This window comes from Perca fluviatilis, chromosome 3 (genome assembly GCF_010015445.1).
Source record: "Perca fluviatilis chromosome 3, GENO_Pfluv_1.0, whole genome shotgun sequence".
In the NCBI taxonomy this organism is placed as follows: Eukaryota; Metazoa; Chordata; class Actinopteri; order Perciformes; family Percidae; genus Perca; species Perca fluviatilis.
Window position 1 is genome coordinate 24,127,106 of NC_053114.1, and position 22,896 is coordinate 24,150,001.

The following is a 22,896-nucleotide window of genomic DNA, read 5'->3' on the forward strand; positions in this document are numbered from 1 at the left end:
TCAAATATCGACTCTGGTATCCAAATGCCATTCAATAATTGTTACATACCTCATTTGCTTAAAATTGGCAATAATTGTACTATTGGTAAAATGTGTCACTATACCTCCACTCCCACCAGAGAGAAGCAAAGTAGCTACCGCCTAAGTCACTGAAGTCATTGGTAGATGGTAGAAGCGAAGAAGAACGACTTCCGAAAATCACTGCCTCTGATTGTCTAACCCTGACATTCTTACCCTAACCACAACCAATCCTATTCCTCTTGCCTAAACCTAACCAACCCAACCAGAGCAAGTAACGAGTACTAGCCAATCAGAGGGAGTGTAGGGCGGGTCATGCCTTCCTTCCATTCTAGACAACAATTTTCCTTCCCGTAGCCCTATCGTTAGCTTGATGCTAGGTTAGCATTAACACTGTATTTACAAGTGTAGCCTGTTTTCTAACCGTTGTCATGAATTAACACCGAACCGTTGAACCCTGTTCCGTTTAACGTCTCGGTATGTAAACATAAACATATAACGTTTGAATTATCATTTTTTTTCGATCGTTTTATAACGTTTAATAATGTCAGCTGAAGTTGGTGAGCCGACTTAGCATGAATGTTTACATAGCTGCTTTAGCTTGCTAGGTAACTACTACGTTTGCAGCGGTTTGTTTTGTTTTACTAGGGTAACGTTGGAATGTACGTTAATTCATTGTAGCTGTCATTAATCAGAAGCCTGTCTTTACAGTGGCTGGTCGGAGAGAGGTGTCAGCCATGTATGCCTCTGGGAAATACAGCTCGCGGGGCCCTGCTCTCATCCCGCGGATGAAAACCAAGCACCGCATATACTACATAACCCTCTTTTCTGTGGTGCTGCTTGGACTCATTGCCACCGGGATGTTTCAGTTCTGGCCCCACTCCATTGAGTCCGCAGCTGACTGGACCCTTGATAAACGCAGTGTTCATGACGCACCTCTGGTCCGCCTGCCTGTCTCCAGTCCCATTCCTGAGAGGGGGGACCTCAGCTGTCGCATGCACACCTGTTTTGACGTGTACAGATGTGGCTACAATCCTAAAAACAGAATCAAGGTAACTGCCTCTCAAAACAACCCTCGCACTGCTGAGTTTACACAAACTAAGTGTGTCCTTTCAATATTTTGCTGTGTTCCTTGTTGAAATTATGACCTATTGTGGAAATGGTTGCGTTTGTAGGTGTACATCTACCCTCTGCAGAAGTTTGTGGATGAATTGGGGGTTCCTATCAGCAGCACTGGACTGTCCCGAGAATACAATGACCTGCTCAGTGCCATATCTGACAGTGACTTTTACACTGACGATGTCACCAGGGCTTGTCTTTTTATTCCATCTATTGATGTGCTGAACCAGAACTCCCTGCGTATCAGAGAGACTGCCCAGGCTCTGACAATGCTACCCAGGTAAATGTTTACACTAGAGTCATGAAAAACAAATCATTGTCCTAATCAGTTCTAACCATGTATTAGAGTTTGTCACTTTCAGTTGCTTTTGGAATAATTCCTCTTTATGAACCCATTTCTCAAATTGCTCTCATATATGTTGTTATCAAAGCTCAAGTGTCACAAAGACCAGAAATTATGTCTCCAGATGTTGCTTATCTGGCCAACATAAAAAAGAGAATTTTTTTAATGAACAATAAGTGGTATGAAATGGAGAAAAGCAAGTCATTTTTCATGTGATAAAAGTGACTGGTACTTTTATTTAATAATTACTTAGAACGTTAATTGATCAGCTCAGAAAACTAACATTATTCAATTTTCTGTTTAAATAATCTGTTGATTAATTTTATCGTTCCAGCACTAATCTTGTGTATGTTTTGGTAGATGGGACAAAGGGATGAATCACCTACTTTTCAACATGTTACCTGGAGGTCCTCCAGACTACAATACTGCCTTGGATGTTCCCAGAGACAGGTAGCTACCGTATATTAAAAAAAGCCATCTTAATCTTTAAGAATGGGTTCATTATAATTTGAATGGAAATATGTAGAACAAATACACCAAAGGATAGGGTTGGTGCATGAATTTCATTAGCCAAAAAAGTGTACTTCGCTGATTTATTAATACATTCAATTCAGACATCTTAAGCTTAAAAATGATCTAAAACTACACATTTTAATCACAACCCCAGACAGGAGAGAAACATTTAGCAAAGATTCATGTTTTCAGGATTCCTGTCAGTTTCTCACTTGTAGGTACAAATCAAAAGTATAAATCATTTCTTGTTTATGTATATTATGTTTTACTGGACACATAAGATTTATTTTCATGCTACAATGGATTATTCGACTTTAAGTAGCATTTGCCGTAACGCAGTCATTCACAAAGTGTTAACAATGATCATTTGATGAAGATGAAAGATATTTACAAAAGATTATATATTTTCAAGAGGCCATGAGGAGATATTTTAAAGGTCCAATATCTAATATATTTACTGTAATAAATCCAAAAATGACCCAAATGCATCATCACATATTAACGAAAAGTGCTAAATTGAAATACTATCTTTTCTGGCAACAATGCTAATGCCAGTATTTTCTCCTTTTGAAATTTCCGTTCCGTGACAGATTTTCTGTTTGTGTTTTGGCCTGTGTGTTGTTATCAACTGCCCAGTCTGACAGCCTGTTCGGGTTGCCAGATATACCTGCAAACGCATAAACATAAAACGTTAATACAACCATTAAAGCAGCGGACAAACGAACAGGATCAACGGATATAGATTCTACCTGACCAAAAAGAAAACCTGCCATGTTTCTAACCATTGCGTGACCAGAGATGTAAAATCCCCTGGTAAATATTGGAAATGTATTTGAAAGATGGAGACAGCTTAGATCCCAAAAGGACGCTGAGTTGGCTAATTTCCTCCTGAACAGGTAGCTAAGCATTAGCTTCAGGCTAATTTCCTCCTGAACAGGTAGCTAAGCATTAGCTTCAGGCTAATTTATCACGTCTACATGGGACGGGCATTTTATGTCATTTCAACATTCGTGTTCTCACATTGAATTATATAGCTAGAGTACCCGAGTTGGTTACTTGCAAGAACAATTGAGACACAGCCAGTAAAGTGGTCCTGGCTAACGCCGCCATGCTAACCCTGCTAACTGCTAACGTAACCGGAGGACCAGGCAAGCGGGCCACGGCTGTTTACAACATGTAGCCTGTTAGGGGGGTGTAGCCGATAACAGTGAGTTATTTTAACCCAAGAGAGGGAGGCTGTAATTCGGGAAGAGAGGACTGTGAGTTTGCAGTGTGTTTAGCAATTGTTGCTGTAATTCTAAGCCAATAAAGTGTTCAGTCGGGTGGAGAGCACGGCAAGGTAAGGTAGTGTTATTTTCACCGGTTCCTACCGTAATTCTAAGCCATCCTTGGCTTAGAATTACGGTAGGAACCCATGTGTCTGTCCGTCGGGTGGAGAGGACGGCGAGGTTGTTGTGTTTTTAGCGGTTCCTACCGTAATTGTAAGCCGAAAAAGTGTGTCGGTCAGTTGGGTACAGAGCTCCACGTGAGCACGGGCTTTTATGACAATATAGCCAGCATCTAACGTTAGCTACTCCGCTGTGCTGTGGAGTAATGTCTGGCTATGTGAGACAAGTGTCTAGCAACATTGTTGTGGATGCTGCGGTCTCAGCCTGGCAACCTCCTTGAACTTCAAGTCTGGGGAGGAGGGCGCGGGGGAGACAACTCTCTCCAGTATTTTGAATTTGTACTGCAGTAACTATTTTAAACACTAGCTGTCAGTATTACATATTGAACCTTTAAGTCTTGTTGTATTTACCAGCGAAGAGCTTTTATGTCTCAAGATGTCCTGTAGGCAGGCTAGAGTGATGGTTGAGGATGAAAGAGGTTGGTTTTATGAACACGCAGCCTTGAGACAATGAACACTATCTTTTAGCTGTAAGGAATTTCCTCGGCTCATCCAGCTGGAGTCCATTTGGCATGGAGCCTCATCAGAACCAGGTGTGTGTGTGTGACTGACGGTGTGTTTCCACTTTATATTCACCTTGCCTGAGAATAGAACGGAATCCAAAGTACATTTCATCACCTAGTGGACTACATGGGATCTATTAACCAGGGCACAGAGTCTTGTTTGATGTCACTTCATGTCACACATCAGCATTGTTGGTAGCAAAAGTTCCTACACGGGAAGCAAATTGATGAATTTGTGTTTTAAAGTATGTTACTGTAGCTCATGCCTGTTGAAATTCCCAGTGTGCTGAAGCATTTTTACAATCCAGGTCCACTGTTTCAGAGCGCTGCTGGCTGGAGGTGGTTTCTCTACATGGACCTACAGACAAGGTTATGATGTCAGCATCCCAGTTTACAGCCCCCTCTCTGCGGATGTTGAGCTGCCTGAGAGACAGCCAGGGTAAGCACATCTTACAAATGAACTCTGATTATCTTGTTTGAGTAGCACATCATGACCAAATTACAATCACTTTACTTAAACTATCCATGTTATCCAACTTCTCTACACAGGGTTTCCCGTTTGGCCTTAAAAAGTCTTAAATTCGCTGAAGTATTGTGTTCTAGGTCTTAAATAATTTTAAACCGGTCTTAATTTTCCTACATCCATGTAACGCTACCTCTAATGCTCATTAAAATGCTCCCGCAGCGCTTTAGAACTATAATTTGCTGTATTACGACTACATACGAGGCCAACAAGCAACTTATATTGCAGCCAATCAGCTTTCGTGTTATTGGTGCAAGTCTCTTTTGGATTGTACCACAGACGAATAAACAGATTTTGTTTATCAGCTATGGGACAGTGCAAGATAACGTGATACTTGGCTTGAAAAAACTGAATTTAGGGCATGGTTAAAACCAGTTGCTAACAACGTATTTGAAGCCTACTGCTTCTTATGCAAAAAAGCAATTCAACTTTTGAACATTGGGTGTACGGGTGCTGGAGTCGAATGCAAAAAGTGAGAAACCTCTAACTGCTGTTAAGGGTGTCCAGCAGACAACAGCCATCAGCCAGTTCTGCTAAGTATCTGGTGGCAGCTCCAGCCCGACCCCAGCACTACCTTCACACTGCCTGGCAACTCAAGACTAAGAGCGGAGGTGCTCTGGGTCCTCCACACAGTGACTAGACACCAGTCCTATAATGCGAATGAGGAAATCAGGGAATTGTTTCAGACAATGTTTCCAGACTCTGACATCTGACGTTATTTTTTATGTAGTGATTTAAGGTCTTAAATTTCATTCATACTGGTGTTAAAAAGGTCTTAAAAAGTCTTAAATTTGACTTGGTAAAACCTGCAGAAACCCTGCTACAGAAAGTGCTCCAAGGGAACATAATGGTATGATATTTAAAATGGACTTCTAGTCTAGTCTTGTTTATGAAGTTATTTATAGTCAACGCTGTAAAGTATGACTGGATAACCAGTTGCGTATCGCCTGTCTCCATTCACCCAGGCCACGGCACTACTTTATTCTGTCCTCTCAAACTGCTATCCACCGAGAGTACCGTGCTGAACTGGAGCGCCTGAAGGAAGAAAATGGAGAAGCTCTGCTCCTCCTGGACAAGTGTAGCAACCTCTCTCAGGGTGTTGCCTCTGCACGTAAACGCTGCTACAAGGGACAGGTGTATGACTACCCACAGATCCTGCAGGTAGGAAGCACAACTGCATTAAAAACCATTTATTTCAAAGATGAATTGTATCAAGTATTAGGCCTAGGTTGCACTATTCTTGTTAAATGCACTACTTTACTGAATTTGTCAACAAAAATAACTCGTATTTGAAAAATAATTCTTATAAAACTTCAAATAATAATAATAATAATAATAATAATAATAATAATAATAATAATAATAAAACTTCACAAGAAATTCCCATCCTCAGTCCTAACATTGATACCACCAACAACCCACCAACAACCAGTGCTTGTTATAGGCAGAAAGCATGCTCAATATATATGTTTGAGCAGTCTATAGCCTTATGTTTTACCACTCAGCACCCATGAGTACTGCAATTTCTGGTAGCCTAGTCCCTGGGCCTTCAATAAGCGCTTTCTTTTGGTCAAAATGCAGTTAAAGTTCCTAAAATGTTCTTTGATTCTAGAAGAAACTTCTAGCAGTAAAACTGGGTGTGGTTTTAGTTTGTTTGTATAATGCAAAACCACATGTCACCTTAACAGTTTGCTCCCACTGTGTCTCTACAGGAGTCTTCATTCTGTGTGGTTTTGCGAGGGGCCCGTTTGGGTCAGGCTGCCCTCAGTGATGTGCTGCAGGCTGGCTGTGTCCCTGTTATCCTCGCTGACTCCTACATACTGCCTTTCTCTGAAGTTCTTGATTGGAAAAGGTCAGCCTAAGTCACAGAAAAGTTGAAAAACAAGTTAATGGTTTGGTCATTTTCGGTTCACTAATTTAATGTTTCTGTTTCTGCACAGGGCATCAGTGGTTATTCCAGAGGAGAAGCTATCAGAGATGTATACCATCCTAAAGAGTATTCCTCACAGACAAGTTGAAGAGATGCAAAGACAGGTAACAGCCACAATCTACTGAAGGGAAAACATCTCTCAGAAATGTATTTAAAGTGCCTTGTATTTAGTTACAGTTTGAGAACTTAGACTGACATGGTGGTCAGAGGTGCTGTCATGTGTGAGATGTGCCTGTACCTTTTCCAACCATCCCAGTCTATGAAAGCCGAAACAAATTTGATGTGATGTGCGAAAGACGGAAATTTGGATACCAGCCTTACTTTTTGTAAGTTTGAATTTCCTCCTTTGCTCAGCCTATATTTTTAAAAGGCTTTCAGAAGACTCAACTGTTGTTGATTTTAGCTCGAGTGAAATGCACAGAAGACGTCTCCCTCTCTTATTCCATTTGATATCTGCATTGAGCCACAATAAACAAAAGTGAAAGCAGCTTTTAGAGAAGTGCAGCAGTTCAGCTGCTCCTCATTCCCTTGTATCAACTCTAGTCCATTTACTAATTATAATGGCCAAACAGACATTTTAGGCAGAGGGCTCAGAGACGGGCTTGGAGTTGGATTACACCAGACCAGCTCAAAAACATGACTTGCTCATGAGATGGGGAGGTTGGGTGGGGGTTTTCTGCTATGTATAGCTCAAAGCTAACTTTGTAGCATAGATCTGATATTGTTATCCATTGGTCACAGTACTCCTCTGCCTGCTCTGATGGTCTACAGATGGATTGAATTGGTTGCAAGTTGATTCTTTCCGGAGACATTTCTCTACAGAAGTAATTTACTATGAATTTAGTGAAACTAATTGTATACCACGATATAGGATTTCTTTCTTGTTGGTCACAGGTCACACTCTAAACCTACACTAAAAGCATCAGAGTGTGATGTCCTGTTGGTCACATCACTGATTATTGATAAACAATTCTTAAGTCAGTTTTTCTTTTTACCTACAGTAAACAATGGTTGAAGTTTGTGGGAACATACTGGGGATCAAAATGTTCTCTAAACAGCGTTTAGTTGCCTGCATCCTACCTGTCTGGTAATACTTCATATTGAAGTTGGTCTCACCCTTAAGAAACCAAAGCACACTGCAGGGACAGACATGTAATACTCAGTGGAAATGTAATCTAAATGGATTTGTCACATATATGGATTCTTGTAAGGGACCATTCAGTGTCTGTTGTATTCTTACCTGCAGATACTCTCCACCATTCCTGGTGTACAAGATGTGGTAATTTTAATTCTAGTCTTCGTTAGAAAACATTTTTATGTGTGCCAAGAGCCTGCTTTTTTAATGCAGATATTCTAGAAAGCTAAAACTTTGATTTATTCTTTGATGTGGTTAAACTGTGTTTAATTAGTTTTGCCAGCAGAGGGCTCAGCAGTCCTTGCTTTCATAGTTTGTCTGTTTATGTCCCCATGTGGTCTGACTTTTGTGCTTACCAATGTAAACCTCCCAACAAAAACAGGAATACACAATGCATACTTACCTCAAATGAAATGCCAAATGATGAACAACTTATATTTTACTTCTTTGGTATAGTTAAGGTTTTGTCAACCTAAATTATAGTTGCCTTTTAAGAGTCTGAAGCCAAAGAACTGCCTGTGATATCAACAACAACAAAATAACTGCTCCAAAGAAAATTAATTGGTAAAGATGAATTGCTTGGGTGATTTTTGTATTGAGGCTAAAAGGTTGATTGAGCAAAGCTGATAAACTAAAGCTTTGGGTAGAAAATTATTAGACACCAGGTCAAATTGTGATAGACTTTATTGAGCTCCCATCAGTAGTCAGCTGAACTAATTTTCAAATTTGAGATGATGTAATAGCATCCATTTAGGTCACATTTTAAAAGACCACGTACTAAACAGCTGTGAGATGTTAACATTGCTCAAGTGAGACTACTGAGCCCATGTTTGTGTACTGACTTCCATGAGCCTTGTTTAGGTCATACTCTCAAAATAGGACACCTACACTACATACCTTTTTATTAGATTATTAAAACAGTCAAATCAGTTCTTTTATAATAGGATCAATAAGATGGGAGGAGGGAGTTCAACCTACTACTTTCCTCTACTGCCTTGGTGTTGAGATCAGCTTTTTCTTTCAGTCTGTTGATCCTACCTGTCTTCCCAACTTTTTTTGTAGCCTCCCAGCCCAGCACTCCACCATGCACAGTACACTGGCTGCAGCTGATTTATAATATGTCAAGTCGGTCTACTCTCCTCTCCTCTACCTTATATGCCATCTGCTTTTCTTCAGTTCAGTCTTTTTACTTGCATCCCCTCAGACAGAACTGAACAGCCAGCCAGGATGATGACAGGTGTCAGTGACTTTTTTGTCAGTCAAAAATGTAATAACAGCCCCTTAATCTTTTTAATCAAGAGTTGCAGATTTGATATCCTTGAACTATCAACGAAGGTCATCCACCAGATTCCTATTCTCTTTTCTTACCTCCACAAATGCAGGAGTTATCAGAATCTTCACTGCTTAAAGTTGAATATGAAATCTAAAGCGTAAACAGTTCCATGGTGTGCGTCTGTGTTGCACTACAGAATATTTATGGCCACACAAACTAGTGTCAGTGGGGTAGTCTGTAATCCAGGAAAACCATGGGGCTAACTAGCCCCAAGACTGTAATTCCACAATAAAACCTGCTGCTAAAGCAGTGGTCTTCAGTCGTGATCCTCTCATCCCAAAGTCCTGCTAGTTTGTTTTTTAGCCCTTCTAATAAGGACTGATTTATCCCTGGGAGAGACCAGGTTATTATTATTAACAAGTTGTGTGTGTATGTGTGTGTAGAAATGTTTTGATCACAGCTATAAGTAAAGTGCTAATAAATCTTCAGCAACACAGTATTCCCACTGAGCAGTTCACATGATTGAAACGGACTCTGGTTCACTGCTGGTTTTGATTATGTCAATAACACTAATGATTGCCTGGTTCTGGCCACAGCTCACTGGCTGCCAATTCTGGTCCATAGGTTGAATCATCTGTCAGGCACTTGACAACTTCCTCTGAGTAAAAAAAATAAATAAGTGATGCAGAGTACTGTAATATAAACTGTTTTTGATCATCTCTTTGACCATTTATTTGGAATGATTTTAAACAACAAAGGAGTGGGAGCTGCCGGGGAACTCTGTAAACTAGAAGGAAATGAGAAGATGAGAAGCCAAAATATCTCTATCGCCCACCGGTGGCTGGCTGCAATATAGGTCATAAATCCCACCCCCTCCATTTTAGCGGCTGGGACATAGACCAAACGCATAGACCAAAAATGAAAATACACCTCAAATAATTTTTTCCCAAAGATGGTTAGTCTCTTTTTAGGTAGTTCTGATCACGCTGATGTTTGTTCAAGTCGTAATTTTTCTGATAAGTTTGGTTTTTATTAGATATTTGACGCTATAAAAACGGGTTGAAACGTCATGATTGATAGCTGTGATTGACTCTCACTTCTGCGCAGGCTCTGGCTGGCTCCTAAATTACAAGGCGGCACCTGTATTCTGGATATTTTGGTTTCACATTTGTAGAGTGGGAGGAAGTGGAGATGTGTTGCCTGTCTCTTTTTACAGTTGCCATATTTATTGCTACACATCTTTATTCATCAGTAGAACACACGGTAACAAAGTGTAGACTTTAGGCTAGATGCTGCAAATGGAAGATGGAGTAAAGGCTTTCTCTTCCCGTCTTGCAACGCTGTCTCTTCTTCCATTCTCATAAAAATTCCTGCAGGCGCTGGGAGAGGGTGGAGGGTGGAGGTATGGTCCCTTGAGCCAGCACAGTTTGCTTTCTGCCTCCCCCCGGACGGCAAAGAAACTTTCATCACTGGTTGATTTATGGACTGTTGGGATTCCCTCGAGATGAGAAAGTTTTTGGATTCTCCTCACCCCCCAATATAAAAATAAATTCTGTGTTTGTGTTGTTGTACATCTCTAGTTAGTGCTTTTACTCAGACATGGGTGAATTAGGCAATGGCCACATAAGGCATAATGGCACTAAGGATTGTCTTTGTTTGTGGCACACATTAGCCAATAATATACACTGGAGGAGAAAGAAATATAGCCCAGTTCTTTGCACACAAATACTCAAATATTCACATCCTACTCCAGAACTGTGTGTCACTGAGGAGCTGGTGGAGTCAGTATAACACGTAGGCTCCTGGCAGGAAACTTCTATAGGGTCTTCTCGCCTCTTAACGGTCCCTTGAAGTTTCTAACTAGAATAGGAGCCTGCAGGAGGCTAGACACATACATGTCATGGTCCGTAGCACTACTGTCGATTGATCAATTCACTTTAAATGTAATGTTTCATGGTATACAAAGTGAAAAAGAGTTATTGAACCCTATAGAATTTTCATTGATGTCTCTTTAAAAACAAGCTATCTGGAAGGTGCTCTAAGCGATGTTGGGTGACTGCACTTCTTGTTGACGTTCAAAGTATTTTCAAACAAAACAAGGCTAGCTCGCCCCTCCCTCCTCCCCATCCCGTCCCCTCTCCCTCCCTTCCGTGCTTCCGCGCACTAACCCCCCAACCCCCACCCCCAAATCCTTCTTGTCGGTTATTGGCTGGAACGCTGGAAGACTGTTATGTTTCATGGTGCAGGTTGGCACAATTTGTTTTGTTTTGGCATTTGTGGAACCTGGGCTGTCTACAGAGACCACTTTTTTTTTTTTTTACAGTGTGTTCAGGGGACAGGCAGCTCGCGGATAGTGAGGAGATGTTTGCTGTATGTGACAAAAAATGTTGTAGCCTAAAATACGCGTGACATCGCTTGGAGCACCTTGAATAAACAAATTAAATTTACAAGTATTAATTTTCATCTTTGCAGTCTTGGCTGAAAAAAACTGTGTGTGAAGTGAACCATGAATGAGGGCGGTTGGCGTTTGGTATTCCAGCAGCCTATGTGATAACATTAAGATATGGGTTAAGAGTTTAGTTATCATTAAAGTCTGCTTTTCACATCAGAGATCTGTTGAAGCAAAACAGGCACAGTCAAAAGAGTTTTAAAAGAGCTTCAGAAGAGGAGTTGCTGAAGGTCAAGAGGCTGGAGACGGCTGCAAAATTGTCTTTAAAGACTTAGACGGGGAGGTTGATCTGGATTTTACAGCTATGACCTCACACTGGTGTTATCTTTTGTCATGTATTGGCTGTACTCCACAGCATAAAATGAAAATACAAATACTTAAACTGTTTAAAAGCAATAACAACAAGTCTACCACTTTCTGAAATGCTGTCTTATTCAAGTTAAGTCAGATATTGTCCACATAAATTCTTTTGTTACTTTTTGATTGACATTTCCATTATTGGTAACTAATTCTAGAAACAAAAACAGTGGTTTCTTACACCTGTATGCAGCATGTTTTGATAATGACAGTAGTGTAATGTTTTTTTTTCATCAGTCAATGCAAATATTCAATTCTGTATTGTCTATATCTGTAACGTGAATATCTAGGAAAGTTTAATAGAGCGTGCTTGGTTCATGTGCAGTTTGTTAATGAGTGGTGCAATATTGATCCTCAAAGCTTGTTTTGTGATTGCTTTTTTTTTTTCTCCCAGTTTTGTTTTTATGGGTATATTTTAAGAAGTCTGTTACATTTGTCCATAGGCACGCTGGTTCTGGGAGGCCTACTTCAGCTCCATGAAGGCTATTGGCTTGACAACGCTCCAGATCATCAATGACCGCATCTACCCATATGCTGCACGAACTTACGAGCAGTGGAACAATCCACCTGTGGTGGTATGTAACTGTGTGGACTTGATGTTGATGTGTGTTTTTCAAGTATTTGTTACATTTAGTTATCTGCCTCTATATGACTTTGACACTGGCATACACCCCTCTCTGGTCTGGTATGTTAATTTAAACTAAACGCCTTTATTTTCTATGTGGCACAAATCTGCTCTTGTTGCAATTCTGTCACTTTAGTGAATGATTGTGCCATTGTTGTCTTTCAGAAGTATCTGATGTTTAGCTATATCTCTTCCAACATACAGCTATACTGGTATAATCTGTACAGTCTGTGTGCACTGCTGTGCTGAGGCCCTCCGTTGTATTCCTAGAAATCTTTCTGTTAGAGGCATCTGAATGAAACCCATCCAGAATGGAGCGTTGACCATACAGTCGCTCATAGTGCCTCACGAGCTTCCCCCTCTCCTGTGCTTTGTAAATCGAAGCCTCTGTGGCAGAGTGACAGTAGATGCCTTCAGTTTTCTCAAGCGCCACACATGCTGCGCTTCACAGTTTGGTATACACCCAGCTAGTCCTGAGGCAGCCAGTTTGTGTCAGCACTACTGCTCTAGGAGGATGCCTCCGTTGTGGTGAAAAATAAGTTCCATCATGTCTGAGTCAGTGTGTTTGTAGAGAGTACGCTGGATGTGAAGAATGGTGTGTGTGTTTAGCATCCCTGTGGTTGTGGGAGGTTGTGGCTGCAGACAGCTTGGCTAGGCGACCATCTCTCAGGAGTTGTTAATCAGCCCGGTCTGATCTCCTCCATCCTCAGCCTGTGGGGTAGAGGCTTGTGCATGTGAGCATGCGTGTGGATGCATAATTGTGTCTTTGCATCTGTCAAATGTCTACATTACAAGTATCCAAGTAAGTAGATTCACTGAATGCTAAGATTAGGGAGGTGGCGGTCACAATCAGGATGCGTTGGTGTCAACAAGCAGCTCGAGAGAGTGGTGTTTTCTGATTTTTGTCATTTCAGTGTTGCTCAAATCTGTACAGTCATTCAGGACTAATAGGCTTACAGTCAAGCTGACCATGGTTGACTGTTTTCCTCTGAGCAGGTAGCTTGTTAATTAGCAGTTAACTTATCGGTATCACCCAGGTCTCAAGGTTTGTTCAGACCGAGAGGAGGTTAATTGTGTCAGGGTACAGACCTTTGGCCATTCCTGCCTGAGATGGGAGATTAAGTGTTTTCTTGATAGATTCAGTGAATGGATGGTGAGAAGAACTTCTACAGAGCACTAAATAATTCAGGCAGACATCCCCCCCCCCATCCCCCTCTCCTCCTGTAGTCTTTAGGCTGGTAATTGAAAGCACATTTCCCTGGATTGCTGGTGGCTTTGGAGGGGGGTTTTAGAATAAGGGACAAGCTGCTTTTTGTTTGGGTGTAGGTAGTGGGCAAACTTGTAAGGTTTCTACATTACAAGAATTGAGGCATCTCAGAGTTTACGTTTAAAATATTTTATGGGGATTGGCACCTGGGAATATGAAAGTCTTATTCGATCACTATCTTGTTTAGAAGTTACACTACAGTCTGTAAGTGTTTGGGCATTTTTGTTTTGACTCTGTTCTCCTGCACATTCGATTTGAAAGAACTGCTAGGAGATTGAAGTGTTGACATTCAACTTTATTTTGATGTTTCCATTCACATCTGATTAACCATGTACTATAAAAGATATTAGACACAATCCCCCAAAGGTAAAAAAAAAAAGGCCCATGATTCCTACATTATGGATGTGAATACTTGTAAATATGTAAATACCTTTGAAACTTAAAGTCAGCACATTAACCTCAGAGTCTTTTGAAATCCAGTTGGCTGAAGTAGAGCCAAAATGGTGAATAAAAAAACAAATGTTATCACTGTCCTTATACTAATGAATTCTTTCTGTATCTTGTGTTGCAACTTTTGCATCGTTATTCAATTTAAAAATTTCAATTAATCTACCACTACTGTGCCTCTGTATCTGTTTACATTAGTAATACATGTGCTGTTTAAGTTGGCTGTAAAAATGTGTAATATGTGTTTCAGTGGGAATGTTATGGCCACAGATAAACAAATAGGACAGACAGATAAAGACATTTTGAATGCTTGGTAATTCTTCATTTTATTATGCTCTTAATCTACGTACCCCTAAGATTAATGAAGAACCACTCAAGTAGTTCAAATAGCCAAATAAAATTCTTATTTTTTAGTGTGTGTATATAAAGTATAAAAACACATCACTCCTTCAGATCTATTGGTGACATAATGAGCTGCGGCTTTCTTTTCATCTAAATTTATTCTGTTTGACAAATTACTTAAGTAAGTGGTCTCTTACCTCTTTTATTCTGTTTAAATGCATCTGTGCTGCATATATGTGTTAGTTTAATTATGTCCCCCTCTGCTTGTTTGACAATGTGAGAATGACCACAAGGAAGTTTCCACTTGCCAGTAAATTTTTTATTAGTGGAGGAGTGACTGTTGTTGTGTAAAAGTCAGTGGCTGTAGCTCCATTGACAGAATTGTGTTGATGCTGTGGAAGGAGCCACATAATCACAGTGTGGCCTGCTTGGCCCTGAAGAGAAACAGGGTTTATATGTACTTCAAGAAGCCCACAGATTTACTGTGTTAGATATGGTCTCTTTGCCCTTCTCAGATGGATTGTCACTGTAACCAGTGGAAAAATTTTGGAGCCTTTGATGAAGTTTATCAAGAGACCCTGGTGCTCCTATAGTGTATTTGCTAGTGTTAGAGTAGCACATGCATGTAAATGAAGGATTTGCCTTTTTATTTCACTTGAGAAAACAACCTTTGTAAACAAAAAAGTTATTGTTTGCCCACAGACTAACACTAATCGTCTCTGGTTTGGTGTCTGTTATCCAAAGGGCTTTAATTGTTTTTTTTTAAGATGATTTTTTTGGGGCTTTTAATTGATAGGATAGCTTGAAGACAGGAAAAGGGAGAGAGAGGGGGGACGACATGTAGCAAAGGGCCGTGGGTCAGATTCAAACCCGGGTCACTGCCAATGACTAAGCCTACATGGGGCGCACACTCTACTGGGTGAGCTAGAGGTCGCCTAGAGTATGACTGTAACTGTTTTGTATTTAGTACACTTAGTAGACACATACACACACTCTTCTGTGGCTTCCTTCATTTAACAGTGTCACTTGATCTAAGCTTGAGTCAATAGGACTCCCTGGGTTTACAAGCCGATTTAAAGGGGAGCAATGAAAGAAAAGCCAAGTTCCACATTGACGATAGATGGCCACTACTTGCTGTTGCCCATTTCCCCCCTTCCTCCTCTCCGTCCCACCCTATTTCTCCTACATCCCAGAAGAGACTCACCTGTCTTCTTTACAAACTCCTTCCTACACTTTCTTGTAATTCTGTACTGTAGGGTTTACTTAGCACTCTGACTGGAAGCTTTTGGCCTGTGCTCTGCCTCTGTTGGCCCCTGAGACACATTATTGGATGATGATTGATGATGCTCCATAATAAAACCACAATCTGGAAATTACTGCAGGTGATCTCACTGTCCAGTGAAGCACTATTATAGTGTATTAAATCATGGAAAACATGACAGACATGGTTAACGCAGAAGACACAAGTCTTGCTCTACAGTAGCTTTGGGAGGATGAAAAAAGATGCGGTCTAAACAGCCTGTATTTTTCTTTGTTTCCTATCTGGTGTAGAAGTGGTCCAGTGTGAACAGCCCTCTGTTCTTGCCACTAATCCCGCCAAGGGCACCTGGTTTCACAGCAGTGGTGCTGACCTACGATCGGGTTGAGAGTCTTTTCCGCGTCATCACAGAAATCTCCAAGGTGCCTAGCTTGGCTAAGCTGCTGGTGGTGTGGAATAACCAGAACAAGAGTCCTCCTGAGGGTGAGTGTAACTGATTCTCATCCAAATTTAGAAAGTTCTTGAAGTTTTCCAAAAGATATAGTTGGGTATATACACTCAGTTTAGGTTTCTGTCTTTCATCACTATTCATCATCAGTTGTAGTCCATCATAGATGTGTCATAGTAAGCTCTTATAGTTCTTATTTATTGCAACTTATGCTCTAATTATTTGCCATAATATGGCAGTTAAGTATACAACAGTTAATCGCGCCTTACCCCACTTACTGTTTAACTCAGATCAAGGCCGTTCTGGACCAGGAATTAAATCTGTCCTGCTGCTGTAAGAGTTGGCTAATGTAATGAAGTAATGAGACGACTTTGAAGTGCACCCTTGTGGCTGTGAGTTGCTTTTTCATTAGAGGCATCAGCGGCGCCTGGCTGGAGCTTTGTGACCCATTAGAATTAACAAGGGGCCATTGACGGGTCAGACTCATGGGGCTCAGTCTAATATGAAGGCAAATTTGATAGGATTTTGATCTGATGTGTTTACAGGCGCATGTTTTTTGCTTGCTTCTGTGTTTCTTAAAGAAGATGCTGATAAAGTAAATCATTGTTTTACAGAATCTAGCATTATTATTTTTCTGTTTGAGTCATGTTTTATAACAGACTTAAATTACATGTTTATCAAATAGTCTTGACCTCCCCCCAGTGTTTGTATCTGATATGTTCTTTTTTAATGATCCATGTACCTGTACAGCAGCTGAGATTAACTGCCACACAGCTACAACAAATGCAGAAGGCAGGCATTTTCAGAATATGACTTTTAGTTTGAATGCAGTTTAGGAAGTCACAGAGGGATTAACAGTATCTGCATTTTGACCGATTCCAAGGTAGGGCTAAGGTTTTAAAATTCAAATAATAGCCTATAATTTCCTCACTCCTACTGTCACTTTCCAACTTAAGAAATCAAAGAAAGTATGACAGCAACATGGACAGAGTGAAAGACGAAACTCTGGGCGTTTAACATAGCAGTTTTCCTGACAATAGCTTTTGACAGGAGACCTCAGACGTGGTTAGGAGGACCTGGAGCTCTTCTTATAGGCTGCCAGGCCCATTAATGAGGGGACACATTTTGTGTGATCTGTCTGTGCCATAGTCCGTGCCATGGACACTGCCCAAGATCTTTGAATTGCTTCCCTGAAAAAACACTTTGTTGATCTGCCTCATGAAGAATCGTACTGTGGTCAGATTTGCTCGTGCTTGAGGTTAGTGTAGCGATATGAGTCAGTGAGTGAAGTTAAACTCCCAGAGCACCGATTTCCACTGGCAGCACAGACTTCAAATATCTCTGTCAGTGGTAAATGACATCATAATTACACACCCATCTTCAGACCCTGACAGTGGCCATATTTATAACTTTGTTCAACTTTTAAATATGTATTATAGTCACATACTGTATATATGTCAGTCCCTCCAGAAAAACGCGATTATGCGATCGCATAATTCAATGCATAATCAGCCAAAGTCCGCATATTTATGCGGGGGCTGCATTTTTTCATAATCCCTGCATTTTCGTTGCAAAAAAGTCACATATATCTTAGCAGAAAGTTGAAAAATGTTGTGTTTACTTCACACAAGAGCAGCCATTTTCCCGTTACCATGGGAATGTTATGAAGTGATGTAATTACACGACGTGAACATCATCGAAAAGCAGGGTGTTGGGGGAATCACTATTTTTTCTCTTTTTCATCAAACTGCAGTTTTTGCAAGTTCCCGCAATTTTTGCAAGTTCTCGCAATTTCATCGCATAAAATTGCATAAATATCCTGTATATTCCATCGCATTTTTTAAGAAAACGTGCCGCATAATCAAGGATTTTTGCCCGCAACAATCACAAAAACAATCTGCATTTTTCTGGAAGGACTGATATGTATCTTTGTAGGGCTGCAGTGAAAAATTCCTATAACAGTTGCCCAGAAGTGGCGTCATCAAATAACTTATTTTGTCCAACCAACAGTCCAAAATCCAAAGATAGTCAACGTACTGTCATATGAGACAAATATAACCAGTAGGGATGCTGCTTACAGTTTTTTTTTTTCTGACCGATGGACAACCCTCGTTAACATTCGATCATTAACCGTTAACTGACGAGCAGGCAATGCAGTCCCCATTCACACGCCTGGGAGACTCAGACATATACTTTCCACGTTCCATGGACCGCTGTGGACTTGTACCGGTCGCGCAGCCACGATGTTCCTTGCATTGTCGTGGACACATGCAACCACTGTCCTCGAACAGCTTGCGCGACCACACAAGTCCACAGTGGTTAACCCACCAATCCTCACTGACATAGTGCTATGTGTCAGTAGTTAACTTGCTAGTGCAAAGTTACCACTAGAAATCAATTGTATAGCCTGTTGTTCTTATTTTTTACAATGCTGAAAAGGTGTTTTAAATAACTTAAAAAATTTTGTTTTAATAATCGGTCAAAATTGTTATTGTCGGTTAATGGTTAAACGGTTAATCATTAACATCCCTAATAACCAGCAAATCTTGGTATTCGAGAAACTAAGTTTGGCCAATTAATTTTCTATCAACCAATTAATCGACTAAATAGTTTCAGCTCTGTATCTTTGTGTATAAAACTAGAAATGTGGTTACTATTATTGTGTTGTTTTCCTCCTGGCAGAGTCTCTATGGCCAAAGATCGGTGTTCCTCTCAAAGTCGTGCGAACCAAAGAGAACAAGCTGAGTAACCGCTTCTTCCCCTACGACGAGATTGAGACAGAAGCTGTGTTAGCGATTGATGATGACATCATCATGCTGACATCTGATGAACTGCAGTTTGGTTACGAGGTGAGAAAAAGATCCCTGTTTAAAAAAACTAAAAAAAAAAGTACTTGACCGTACTTTACCATATTTCCTCTGACGGCACGTATAGCAGGGAACCATTTCAAGTTGATCCCAGAGTTTAAAGTCATTCAGGGAGATTACAGTCTCATTCTCAGCTAGTTTGGGATTTGACTGCCTGCTGAATGTGTTTGATGTGTGAAGAATGATGACAGGTCTCGAGCTGATGCTTTCCATGCCCACATACCTGCTGGGCCCCTCACAGCCCGGCACACTCACCTGAATCCATTTAGAAGCCATTTAATAAAATTGTGCTCAGTTTAAGGATAATTACATGGAATTACAGGCAGGATAGAGGAGCTGTCTGTCTGAGCAGATGATCAGACTGGCTGCTGGTGTCAACCCTGAGATATTCAGCCAATCATAAAGCTACTTCTGAAAATATTTCAATTTTTGGCTCAGACAAAAATGTTCAGAGAGATTTTGAAACACAAGACTACATTTTTAATTCTTAAACACTCTTTAGAACACCCCTAATAATGTATGTTTTAGTGTAAGCCATCAGTTCTCCCCTTAGTCCAATTCACTTGAAAACGTTTGACAATCTGTTTCCTGTCCTGCTGCAGGTATGGAGGGAGTTCCCAGACAGGCTGGTGGGCTACCCCGGCCGGCTGCACCTTTGGGACCATGAAATGGGGAAGTGGAAGTACGAGTCGGAGTGGACCAACGAGGTCTCCATGGTCCTAACTGGAGCCGCCTTCTACCACAAGGTGACCTGGTGACCTGTTTTGGTTGCTTGAGCTCTACCTCTGCCTCTTTGACACACGTTTCCCTTTGAGCTACTCATGGATGTTAGGAATTTTACTTAGTAATGATGCACGGTGAACCAATTTTAAAAAGGAAATTGTTCATTATCTGTGGAAATCAAATAAAGAATGAAGTTTGCAGAAAGGATTTTAAATTGTCCCGTAGACCTGTGTTTTGTGTATGTGTAGGATATCAGGCAAGAAGATGACAGTGATAGACGAGCAGTGTCATAGGTAGAGCGAGGTTATCTCACTTCTACTTAAAAGCTCACACACTCCCATAAGTTCAAAGCAAATTCTAGTGCAGTGGTTCCTCCTACACTATGGGTCACTATGTCAAAAAAGTGCATTGTACATAATGAGTCTGCAGTATATCTATATGACACCTAGTAATCATTTGTTGTTGTGAATCCGTTTCCAGTACTTCAACTATTTGTACACATACAAGATGCCAGGAGACATCAAGAACTGGGTGGACGCTCACATGAACTGTGAAGATATTGCCATGAACTTCCTGGTGGCTAACATCACGGGAAAAGCCCCCATAAAGGTATGTTCATAGCTCTCATTGGTCTGGGTGCTTTAAGCTGGCAGGGGGAGGCTGAAGCCTGACCGGCGGACCAGCATCTCTGGGTTTGATCAGCTCTCACCCTTCGCCTTTACCGCCTCTCCCCCTCCCCCCCTCCCCATCACACTCACTGTGCCCAGGTGCAGGGGCCCGAGCTAAAGCCCAGTGTTAACCTCCCTTATCTTGGTGTCACTCACTGGCACTCCCCGTCTGAGTATGTTTTCCTAAGCTAACCGGGGCTCACGCACACCCTGCCATCAAATCACAAGCGGCACACTTCCCTACTCCCTACCCGCGCTCCCACCTCCCACCATATCTCCATCAGATTCCTTCAGAAAACACCCACCCTCTGTAACCAACCCATTCTGTCTCCCTCTCTGTCTGTCTCGCTTTCTTCTACACACATACATTCACAGGTTCAGAGCGTTGGGTGCAGGCATGTGTCAGGGGTGCAGATGTGATGGAGGTTACACAGAGGAAAGCCATACATCATAGATCTCTCCAACTCCACTGATGAAAAAAATAAATAGAAAAAGTCACAGATTTATTTAATCAGACTGCACAGTTTATTAGCATCTGTCTGGGCGGTGCAGGTTTAACAAACAGTTAAAATGAGCTGACATTGTTGGTGTGACTTTGTTTTGCTTCTGTTTAGGTGACCCCCAGGAAGAAGTTCAAGTGCCCTGAGTGTACTGCCATTGATGGACTGTCCCTGGATCAGACACACATGGTGGAAAGGTACGTCACTTTGTTTTGGAAATCTTAGATTAAATGAGCACAGTAGAATCTTGTTTATTTATTTTATTTTTTTACTGTTTTGTGTGTGTTTGTGTGTGTGCACACACTTCAACTGAAAATCTCTTGTTCCTCTGTTTTTGTCTGTAACTAAAGCATTTTTGCATGCATGCGTTACACCTACCACGTTACACATACAGTACTGTAGTTTAAACGTTTGTTGTCGGACTCCGGTGCACAGTCACCAGCAGCGTATCTACATTTTCTCCTTCTCTTTATCAGTGAAATACAGTTAAAAAATATACTCCTTAAAGTCTTAACATCAGATGCAATTATTTATTTAAATGACAGACATATTTTATAATAATAAAGGCTCATACACCTACATTATTTGCAAAAATTACTAATCAAAAGCTGCTAAATAAATACAGGATTTTAGCCTGCTTTATAAGTAAATAAGTTGTGTTTTTGTCCCTAGATCTGAGTGCATCAACAAGTTTGCATCAGTTTTTGGTACAATGCCTCTGAAGGTGGTGGAACACCGTGCAGACCCGGTGCTTTATAAAGACGACTTTCCAGAGAAGCTCAAGAGCTTCCCCAACATCGGCAGCCTCTGACCAGCCTGTAACAGATGTTTGGATCCCGTTACAGCCTCAACACTTAAAACATGAAAGATGTCAATATTCAGACTAAAGTAATACATGCTTATGTCACCGCTCAGTTCAAGTGACTTTCACTTTGATTTTTAGATTAAATTTAAAAGGCAGAATTGTACTGGACATTAAGTTAATATCTTGAGGACCCTGGAATCTGGGGATGGTGATGAGTGTGTTTTAGAATGATTTGTTTATTTGGCTTAAAGTGAAAGATATTGTCAAACATTTACAAATATGAATGATAACACTAATGTTGCATGAACTGCCATTGGAGGGTCACGCTGAGTCTCTCGTGTTTGATGGATTGGGGGCTTGTGGTACCTCACTGTTACTGTTTTTGGAGCTGGAAACTGTGAGCTCCAGCTGCTCTGGAATCAGCGTATACAGTGTATATATTTGTATTTTGCAGCAGTGCTGTATAATAGTCATAATTTATGATGCCAACTAGGATTTTTTTTTTCTTTATCTCAAATGAGGACATTGACCTGGTTCTTTTAGCTATACTGTATTAAAGTAATGTTTAATTTACATGATATATACTGTAGTAAACAATTCAATGACATATCTTTGTAGGCTTTATCTAATGGTTAACTGAATGTGATAACACACAGCATACAACAACAGATGCTGTACAGTAAAGGTTTCACATACGTTCTGTTTTAATCAGATTAGACAAAGCTGGTACCATAAATCTAATATTTAGAGCGAGTAACTGCTGATTTTAAAAGATTGATACTGAGCTGATTTTTTTTACTGCTTGAGCAAGCCTTTCATGACACTTAGTTATTTTATGAGGGGAGTTATGTGTATGAACACTGCATAAACAAAGGAGTAATTATTTGTTTGCCATGCATTTGAAGACGCGTACTGTATAGTGAATGATAGACAATCTCCAAATCCACACTTTCAAAAACCAGTGTGTATAAACTGTTCATGCAATGCTTTGTTTTTATTTTTCCGAATACCTGTTGTGTGTGTTTTATATTTTTGTCCTTTTCATCACTCGTTGTCCCAGCTCCAGTATTTAGGCTATAACATTGGGAGCAGTGCAGTATTTAATGTTAACATTTCCTTGTGGTGGTTTCATTTTCCTTTTTTTATTTTCATAATGTCAGTGAAATTGTTCTAAATGTTTTGACTGAGATTATGTGGCGTATATATGAGTTTGTAAAGTAAAGACCACGCTAATATCTCTCACAGTTTTAAAGTTATTATTTGTTTTTTTTTTTTTTTTTTTTTTTTTTTTTGTGTGTGTGTGTGTTTTTTGTGTGTGTGTGTGTGTGTGTGTGTG

At 40.6% G+C, this 22,896-nt stretch overlaps 1 protein-coding gene across 1 annotated transcript; it reads left to right on the forward strand.

Annotated features, from left to right (window-relative positions):
- The first annotated feature begins 354 nt into the window (after positions 1-354).
- On the forward strand, positions 355-22,800 carry ext2 (exostosin glycosyltransferase 2). Its single transcript, XM_039795507.1, has 15 exons — positions 355-495; positions 730-1,070; positions 1,194-1,417; positions 1,841-1,930; positions 4,266-4,382; positions 5,432-5,627; positions 6,179-6,318; positions 6,407-6,500; positions 12,054-12,185; positions 15,843-16,032; positions 18,680-18,846; positions 19,467-19,610; positions 20,068-20,196; positions 20,870-20,952; positions 21,428-22,800. The coding sequence occupies exons 2-15, from the start codon at positions 756-758 to the stop codon at positions 21,564-21,566; spliced, it is 2,160 nt and encodes a 719-aa protein (XP_039651441.1). The 5' UTR covers positions 355-495; positions 730-755; the 3' UTR covers positions 21,567-22,800.
- Positions 22,801-22,896: the final 96 nt, after the last annotated feature.